The 9,995-nt window shown below is 41.4% G+C and overlaps 1 protein-coding gene across 6 annotated transcripts in view; it reads right to left on the bottom strand.

The window, feature by feature from the left end:
* Positions 1 to 5,206: 5,206 nt before the first annotated feature.
* sema6e (sema domain, transmembrane domain (TM), and cytoplasmic domain, (semaphorin) 6E) overlaps positions 5,207 to 9,995 on the bottom strand; it is a 150,175-nt gene continuing 145,386 nt past the window's right edge. For all 6 annotated transcript variants that reach the window (XM_044209539.1, XM_044209538.1, XM_044209542.1 and 3 more), the window contains one exon: positions 5,207 to 9,407. In XM_044209539.1, the coding sequence (XP_044065474.1) occupies positions 8,086 to 9,407 (1,322 nt within the window). In that variant the 3' untranslated portion in view covers positions 5,207 to 8,085. The remainder of the gene's footprint in view (positions 9,408 to 9,995) is intronic.

Below are 9,995 nucleotides of genomic sequence, written 5' to 3'. Positions count from 1 at the left end.
AAACGTTACCATTTTTAATCAAACCTTACTCGCCATTACCTTCATCCATATCAGCAGCTGTCAATCATTCAACAGTGTGTAACTCGATAAACAGAAAATGTTGAACAAAGCATCTATAGTAATCTCTAAAGTGTAATCTGCTTCTACTTTAAAGCAACTTTCATTTTGTGTTGAATCTGGCGGCCCCTGTGGACAAAAGCGGTAGTGTTTCCACCGCCTCGTGTCGTTAAGATCTCGATCTGGCTAGCGTGTGCCGTAGCGGTACCGTTCATACACCTAGGTTACATGTAAGCCCACAACTAACAGATTGGGTTGCTCGGTAATAGTAATTTTGTTGAGAAAGCTAAAGTTATCAACATTCCCTAGTAATGTTACGTCTTCATAATAATATGCCAACAGCAAGATAGCTCGGTAGCAAGGCCAACATCAGATGTTATGTTATAAGCCAGTTGTATTACAGTAATGTCCACCGTGACCTACACCTCCATGGACTGTACACAGCCAAATAAAATAGACATATTACATACCTGTCCAGGAGAAAGAGGGACAATTCAGGATTGGTTTTGAATCCGGTCAAATCCCGCAATTCTCTCCATCTGTTGAATGAAGTGACCAAGCTTGACTCGTGTTTTCGCCCGTGCTCTATCACTAGCTAGCTTTTTATTGTTCTTCGGTCCTGCCCCAGTGTTAGACTGACCTTCCCAGCGGCCAAGACCATAAGTGAGGAGGCAGAGACATGAGATCAAGCAAATCCATACAGCGCAAACTGGCAGCAGACCTCCTCAGGACCGTGCCACCATGACCAGTATTACTGCCCGAGCTGGAACAAAGGGCAGCCTTTTATACTACCCACCCTTGGGTGCTACCAAAAAACAGGCATACTCTAGGGTGCCCCATTTTACATACAACATCTACATTCGAAAAAACATAAATATACATAACAACAAAAACTCCCATTGCATCAACCAACCCCTTTATACCTAACACATCTAAAAACAGCAAACCTAGAAAACACAAGCCTGATATATATTCATCTATGTAGTTCATAGTACTTGACTAACTGAAGCAGGGAATAATGGTTCCGAGCTCTGCTAATCACCCCATTTATCTTACAGGTGGCGCGGCCAATCCAACCACCCGGTCATCTGGAATAAACAACCTCAAACTACAGACTTTAAGTATACACGATTGTTAAGCAGATCTCCCAATAAAGGCTTTAAACGTAACAATTGCTTGCCTCATTATTATACTAATCATGAGCCATTATTTTACTGTGTAAATACTGCATTATCATGCGTTACTGTGCAACATATAGTATGCTGTGCAAATATGCTTCGCCAATAAGGAAGCTCTAGAGGAACGTAACAAAGACTGAGTGGACCTCTGTTACAGCCAGTATCAGCCATAACCACAAAATTTTACGTCAAAAATAAAATTCTCTAAAGAGAAATCTCCTCCTGCTTCCTTTTAGCTGCCTAACGTACTACTCACTTTGCCTAGAACAATTTAAATGGAAAAATGGTGTGTGTCGTAAATCGTTTCGTCTAATTTCGCAGGGAATCGGACCCGGAGACAGGCATTTAGAGTACCTAGCTAGAAATAGCCAATCTTCTCGCGTACGGTCTCGTTTGCTTATGTAGGTCATATAGCGTCATTAGTATTAAATTGAGACTGTTTCATAACCAGTTAAAAACTCCTTAATCCTAAGATTATGTACAAGACATATTGTCCTCTGTCACTATCATGTCCTACCTGAACACACATTTTCAAGTGGAAATACTGCAAGCCTAATTACATATAAGCAACACACCATTTCCTTGTGCAGTGATCATACTTATTGACAAGAGTCAAATAATGACTTCAGCTGAGGCTTATTTCCATTAGCACTCATTCATCATGAGCAGCCATGTGAATGGAAACGTACAAAAAGGCTTGAGAAAAGCCCGACCTCTCTAGGAGTGTGGGCCATCGACTGGCGTTTTGTTGGAATCCAGTAATTATGCTGCGGCTAATCGCTGTCCATTATCCAGCCTGGGTTCAATCTCCAACTGCAACAAACACCTCCATCTCTCAGTCACCGCTTCTCATCGTGATACAAAGCCAGGGAACACACAAACCCAGACATGATTATCTAATAGACTGTGGGGAGGATAATTGCATAAACTAATCGATACCACCTCATTAGGAGAACTGTTTCAAAGGTCAATCTCATCACCCATCAGAGTCCTGTCACTGTATATATTAAGAGGAAAACATCATTTTGCGTGAATGCCAAAATAGGTTTATCCAAGAACACCAATGCATTTACAGAAGGAAGACATATCAAACTGAGGGACATTGCAGTAAAGTTTGGCTAACTAACTTCCTTGAAGTAGCAGTAAAGCTGCTCTGATGGCTCTGTTTTGTTGCTGCTTCAAGCCCTTTGCATTTATAATCAACCTGCACAAACCCTGCATTCAGACCGGAGGAACCTGTGGAGAGTTCAGCTGGAAACACAACATGAGGATGATTGAAAACATGTGCTTTTCTAGCAGTGTTTCAGTGCAAGTCTTTGCTGGTTTATTTCCATGAAATGAGTTTCTTACAGTTAAGGGTCGGTTCACCCAGAAATTACAGAATTTTTTTTCTCATTTACCTGTAGCCATGCAGGTACTTTTGGTTCTATCTGCTCAGCTTTTAAAACATCCGTATATGAGACTTCTGCCTCTGCCGTAACACAATGGGGGGTTAAAGGGATTTTGTTTGTGATTCTCAGAGCATTGAAAGATAACGTTTAAAAAAACGTAACAGCAACATCTCTTTCCAGAAACAATGACCCCATTACTCCGAACATGCTGTCAACAGTTTTCATCTGAACTACTTTTAAATAAACAAATAGTTTGACCAAATAAAAGGAAAATTCCCATATTGTAAGTGAAAAATGTTTTGTAATTTGGGTGATCTGACCCTTTAAAGTCTTCTCATAGTTTTAGATTGCTGTGGTGGTTAGAATGACTATCCTTGAACCCAAAGTTCTCAGATACAGTGGACATCAGCATGAGATGACAGAAACCCTGCAGAAATGACTCAACACGACCCTGAACCTCCTGGCTGTTTTCTCACTGTAGGGATGCGTTCACACCATGATTGTTTATTATCTCTTATGTAATAGCCTGCGGGGAGTCTATTAGTCAATGCGACTCAGCAGTTAAATTCAGAGTTACTCTTGTAAACTCTACAGAACTTGGTTTGTTCAGACTCGTAGGAACGAGCCACTCTGTGGTGGCGTCAAATAAAAATGGAAACATCTGAAATATGGATCTTCAGTTAACCAAAACTCTGTGCAGCAACTGAACTGCTTTTGAGTCCATCTGACCTCCTCAGAAGCCCGGTCAAACCTGTAAGAGCTCTTTTAACTCGAGTTCATGTTATCCAGATGACATGATGACATGTTCCTGGAGTAATGAGAAAGTGTAAAACCTCAAAGCACACAGCCTGTATCAAAGTTTGAAAGCTACATCTGTTCTCCACACAAACATTACGGAAGCTCCCTCTATGCACGGACACGTTGTTACCCGTCTCATGCAATAAATAATTCTGTGTCAACATACTCACCTTCACATGGTTGGTGAAATGAACAAAATATCTTGTTGCAGTGGTTTGAAGAAATTCTGATTTGTTCATTTGTATGAACAATTTATGCAGCAAGGTGCTCCAAACGGGATCATCTGATCTATAGAGGGAACATGCGACAATGTTCACAAGGCATGATTATATACTGCGTACTGTACTGTGCTGGAGGAACATTATGCTCAAGGTAATTACTGGATTACATGTGTGTCCTAGACAACTTGCTGCAGGTTGTACAGAGTGGACAAAATAAAAGAAACACCTGTCCTATAGTGAAAAGCACTCAGAAAGCATGTACCTCCATCAAGGCTGCTTAATCCTCTAAATGTAATATTTCAGTAATGCTTTTTTACACAGGCTCGCTATTTCCTAATAACACCCTAATTATTTCTTCTTAAGCTTCCTGGAAATAACTATGTAATTTGGTACTAATTATAGTAAATACAGAGAGAGTTCTGCAAGAACTGCTCCATTTAAACCCAATATTTATTGATCATTCATTTATTATTGGACACTTTAATCTTCTTATACGTTGAATTGCCAAATTGACTATTTTTGTATGTTGAGCTGACCTGCTGTGCACTGACTAAGAGACTCTAGGTTACACTAGTTCAGCAATAAATTGAACAAATATTATTTTATTATCACTGTCTCTATTTTAAATATATTTAGAGCCAAATTTCATAGTCTTCGCAAGAAACTTGCAAGGAAATTGTGAGAAATTTATGGAACTGTAAAATAAAGTGTTACCAATATTTCAATAACAGATGTTTTAAAATGACATGAATACTTTGCCCACAGGCGATGAAGCAGGTACCGTAACATCAAGGTGTCTTGATCTGATCTAATCTGTCTGTCTAAATCTAATGTTCATAGCATCTTTTTTTCCAACATGCCAATGTTTGCCCTTAGCAAAGCATAGTAAGTATTTTTTAGATATGTTGGCTTTTTTTCAATTATCTGATGTTTCAATTTAGGTTGTTTTTTTTTAATGCACAAATTGAAAATGTGCAAACAGGAAGGTGCAAACTTACCCAATGTTAAAGAATAAGTTTGACATTTTGGGAAATGTGCTTGTTTGTTCGCTTATCAAGAGTTAGGTCAGAACACGATTGGCTCATCCACTGCATAGGAACCAGTCCTGGATGCTTACAATGGCAAAGTGAGTGGTGCTGCAGTGGCTTTATGCTGCTCTTTATTGGAGGAACTTTGCCAAACTCACTTTAAGCCTTTTTAAAAGAAAAACTATTTGTGCGAGCTAATATGTTGTAATATGTTTGGAGTGTACTGTCTTCTTCACCTCATGCTGCTGTGCCTAGCTATAACAGGCTCATTACTGCCCCCTGTGTATTAAAACAATGAACATGTTGGCCATTGCTGAAGACTGTAGTTGTCTGCCCCCCAACTGGACAAGCTAGGCTAAATGGTTCTTGGATCTCTCTGTACTAAACACAAAGATTTGATTGATATTGATCTTTTGATGCAACTCCCAGTGAGTTCATTTTACAGTTGCTGTGTTTGGGTCCAACCCGTCGTGCACCACCCATAGTTATTTGACATGGATTATTTTAACACATTCACCAGTGAGACACTTGCATCATATTTTCATTTTATTCCTAGTATAAGAGACATACAATGGTATTCTGTGAGACCAAATTCATAGTAATTCAAGAGCCTGGAAATCAAACAAAAAAAACCATAATACTGAATCAATGAGACCCCGCCCAGATACAATGTATTTACACCAAATCAAATACTGATAGAGCTATAAGAGGCGAGACAGCTCCCTCTCAATCTGTCACCGGCAGATTAAAAAAAAAACACGCTTCCATTCATCAAACACTGTAGCTGCCACAATTCCTCTTATGAAACATTACGGTCACGACCTTAAATCAAGTTGGATGTTTTGTATTTATTGTTCAAAAGCTATTTAATGCTCTGCTGCCCGTTAATATCCAATTCAACTTCTTGGTCTGCCATATTTTCCTTTATTTACTGGAGTTCAAGTATGAATAGTAAACTTTATATTGGGTCAAATGAGCTCTGGGAAATTTCAATCAATAAACACCACTTTCAGATACAGTAAATAGTGTAGTGCTGTTTTCACAGAATTGATCACGGTTCCAGTCAACCGCGGCCAAAGTGACTCTGCTGAAAAGTGCAACAGCGGAGAGTCTTGAAGCTGTGATATTTCTGAGGCAGAGCCGACCGGCATCACCATCCCTGGGGGAAACCCTCAGCAGATGTTCGGCAGCGTAGCCACCTGGGAAGCGGTTCCACGATTCTATCGATCCAAGAGACAATCTCTGCTTGTCGGATCAGAGTTCATTGCACTTCTCCATGTTTCTACATATGTTCCTAAACAGAAATTTTGTTATCTTCAATCCCGTTTATTTGCTTCCTATATTGTTGAAGTTGACACCTGGTAAGACACAGGTAAGTCAAAATCTACAGCGGTAACCATTATAGAAGTCCAGTTTCATGACTTCATCCTGCACATATTCTCTGATTTTTATATAAAACCAAAACAATATAGTGTAACATATTTTTTATCAACTATTTCCAAAATAAGAACTAAAAAAAAAAATATTTCTTGACATTAAGCGCTGGAACAAAATGCCACATTACTGCTCTATCCATCAGCCTTCTACAAATGACTTCTACAATGGCTACATGTCTGTAGGTGATAACTTAAGAGGAACTGTGAACTGCTCCTTTAGAAACCCAAAGAGATGCTAACGCTACAGCTAAAAAAAAAGAAAGAAGAAGAAGCAAACAATGGCACCTATAGGGAAAGTGACACCCAGTGGAAAGTGACATAATATGGAGGCAGTCAAACCTGAATGTCTGTAGTCTCAGGCTGTGTGCACTTGCTTTGCCAAACACTCCCAAAAAAATCTGCAGGCTCACACTTCTGGGATGAAACAAACAAACAAACAAACGAAGAGAAATGAAGGGTTTCATTCCAAAACACTGTATCCATCTTGGAAAAAAAAAAAATCTGGTGCTGAATTTTTCTCAAAATAACATTATTTGAAAAATATTACTTTTTGAAACAAATTAAATAAAAAAAGCTCAATATACTTAAGATATAACATAAAATATGATTCATTAGTGAGTGTTACAATCATACTCGCGTTATCAGTTTATCAGAACAAGTGACTTTTTAAACGACAAATATCTCATTCTGGAATGAAACTCTTCAAATATACAATAGATACTGTATGACACATACTGACGACCATACAAAATGAAACACCTACAATATACTGTAGCATAGTAGCCATCTGAGCCCCTTGCATTAACCCCTACCCCAATGTCACACACTATTATTAAATAAGGCACACATTTACACATACAGTTAAAATTTGGCTAGTAATTATTCGTTTATTTACAACCAATAGCCACAAAGTTAATAATTATAATAACTGCAGTTCGTTCTATGTTTTATGTTCATTCTCATAATGCCAAATGGCATGGCATTTTAAACTTGTCCTCTTTGGGTCCAAAGTATTTCAGTATACAGTATTGTTTATTTCCATTTCAGTGGATGTTAGACCCACTAGATTTGTGAAGCACCAATCTTATAGAAACATTCTCAAGGAACTTAAATGGACCCGATTATATCACTTCTGACCTGACATCTGCTGGGACGGGAAAAGAAAAGAGATGAGTATAGCTGCTTAGTTGAAGTATTTTTCTTTTCTCTTGTCAACTAGAACACATTTGGTTCAGTGTTTTTATCCAACTGAAAATGAGTTGTACTGATGAAGTGCATGATTTGGTGTCCCTAAGATATTTCTTAGGTGATTGGGGGGGGGGGGTCATTTGATAATTTGATATGCCCAAAGATGAAAGAGTATAGTAAGGCAAAGACATAACTACTTTCAGGGGAATTTGCTGACTTTTCACCACAGGTTACATATACTGCATATGTATATGTATACATATACGGTGTGGATATAAACACACATATATATACACACACATGCATAATATAAACACATTCGAGGGTTGGTTGGGTGGGGACTGGTTACCAACACTACATCAGAAAAGGTTAAGCAAAAGCATGAATCTAAGCATCGCAGGAGCCTCCGGCTTTTAAGTCTTCAAGATGACTGATGTGTAAAAGTTTTTCCAACATCAACATGTCCAAAAACTAAGTTGCATTGTAAATCCACACTGAGGACATTGGCAGCCTTATATAAGGAGGTGGCGTCACGTCACCCGAGTCAACAGTCCTATAATAAGCAAGTAGCTGAGCAATACCAATATGGTACAAAGATATTCGTTGGACAAAAAGAAGAGGGAAAAAAATGAGTTTGGTTGAGGCTTCAATCCAAAGTGACACTGGCTGCCACGTGATTGGTTGTGTTTTCTTGTGGTCTGCAACCTCAAACCCACTGCATTTTTTCAAAGTTCCTTTAAGAAGACACAATGAGGGAGACTCCCTCTCTAGTCCAGGAGTTTACCTCCTCAGTAGTTGAACTTTCCCTGTTGGTTGACCGGGGACGTGGCAGGTATGAACAGAGGCTTGGGAGGGACGTCGGGTTTGAGAGAGGAGGCCCGGCGGACAATAGCGCCCCTATGTGGGACCTCCTGTTGCTCTCCATTATAGCTGTGCTGGCGTGTCAGGTATCCATTAGGGATGAGGGGGTAGTGAACTTCGCAGGCGCTGCCTGTCGAGTTCATCCTTGCCAGGAGGGGAGGTGGCTGGTGGGGTGCACCGTTTCGTTGGCTGAAGCTGTGCTGGCGAGGGATCATGCCTCCTCCTCCGCCTCCACCTCCATTAGGCATCTTGGTGGCTGCAGCAATCAGCGAGTGCCTCTGGGAGGAGTGCCTCCTCTCCAGTGTGGACTGGTGGTGCGGTGGAATGTCTGGAGGAACATCCATGCGTCGGGTGAGGCTGTCTCGGGGTAAAGTAGATGAGCTGTAGTAGGGGGCTGATTCTGTCTCAGGAATCTGAGGTTGGATGCGGTTGGCAAATGCTAGCTGACCACCACCACCGCTGGCCATCAGACCCGACGGGCTCATTAATTGGGAGTTTTTGCTGCTGCTTGCCTCATGAATGTGCTTCAGGAGCTCATCCAGTGAGGTTACCTCCATCACCTTCTGAGAGTAACCAGGGTAAGGTTGCTGAGATAACACACGTTCAACATTGTGGATTTTGCGTTCTTCTGGATGGAGGTGACCTCCAACTAGTGGCTGCCCATTGGACAGGCCATGGGAGTATGGGAAGACCTGCTGGTGAAGCAGGGCTGAGCTGGGCCTGGAGCCAATGTTATGGGACTTTGGTTCCTTGGCATTGTTGCAATTCTGGTTCTTCTCCCACTGGTTTTTGAAGGCTTTCATGCTCTTGATGGGCAGTTCTGGGGTCGAGTCTGGTGTAGGCAGACCAGACAGCTCTGAGGAATGGTGAAGGTGGTGGTGGGGGTGGACCAGGTCTCCCATTGTCATTCCGTGATGGCCGTTTCTCCTCGGTGGGTGATGCTCCTTGCTGCTGGCGAAGAAAGAGTTATAGACCTTTGGAGTTGACACCTCCATCTTATCGTCCTTACTCTGGCTGTCCAGGAGGCCATTAAGCTTGGCCAGGCTGCGGAGGGAAAGGGCGTGTGGGATCGGGGCCTCAGGATCTTTCGACAACTTCTTGGTCTTGTGGCCCGTGTGGTTACAGTAGCAGGAGACCAGGAAGCCAGAGAGGAAGGCGCCAAGGACGAAGGCCACCAAAACACAAGCAATCAGGAGAGTATAATGGACACTGTGATTGGTCTTCTCCTGCTCTGGCGGCCGCCTCACACCTTCAAAAACAGAAAAAGATTGAGAAAAGGGTACTTCAGTTAGCTTTTCTGACTGAGCCAGAAGAAAAACCCCCACACATTTTCAAGAGCTAATATAGGTCAAGTAGCAGCTAGGACAGACAGGTTGTGTTTACAGGGGCTTCACTACGTGGGAAACAGCATGGGAGAGGTGTTTCAACTAAGCTCTTGGCTTCCTTTCCTTCCACTGTTAATAGATCAATACAGCCTTTCTTTATAGGACCTGTGCTTTCCCCTCAGACTGGCAGAGGCCAAGAGCTCCCCAGTCAGTGAGAAATCAACTCTGAAATGAGTTAGAGCTTTAAATATTGATGGGAGCACAGCAGCAGGAACCTGATGTCATTTTGACAGAGTTTGCTTTCCAATGCGAGAAACAGGGGCGAGAGCACCTGGTATGATGAACGAGCCAAAAATAACAGGTCTATCCAATAGCTCACTGAGTGTGGTGCCTTTGCCAACACAGACTCAAATGAGGTTGTCAAATTCTTTCAAAATGAAGCCGAGGGAACAGTCTGTGCAACAGTGCACCAAAAACACAAGGTTACTTAGCGGAGGTAAATCTACCATGTA

The sequence above is a fragment of the Siniperca chuatsi genome, linkage group LG9 (genome assembly GCF_020085105.1).
Source record: "Siniperca chuatsi isolate FFG_IHB_CAS linkage group LG9, ASM2008510v1, whole genome shotgun sequence".
NCBI classification, from domain to species: domain Eukaryota; kingdom Metazoa; phylum Chordata; class Actinopteri; order Centrarchiformes; family Sinipercidae; genus Siniperca; species Siniperca chuatsi.
This window is presented reverse-complemented; position numbering and strand designations above follow the sequence as displayed.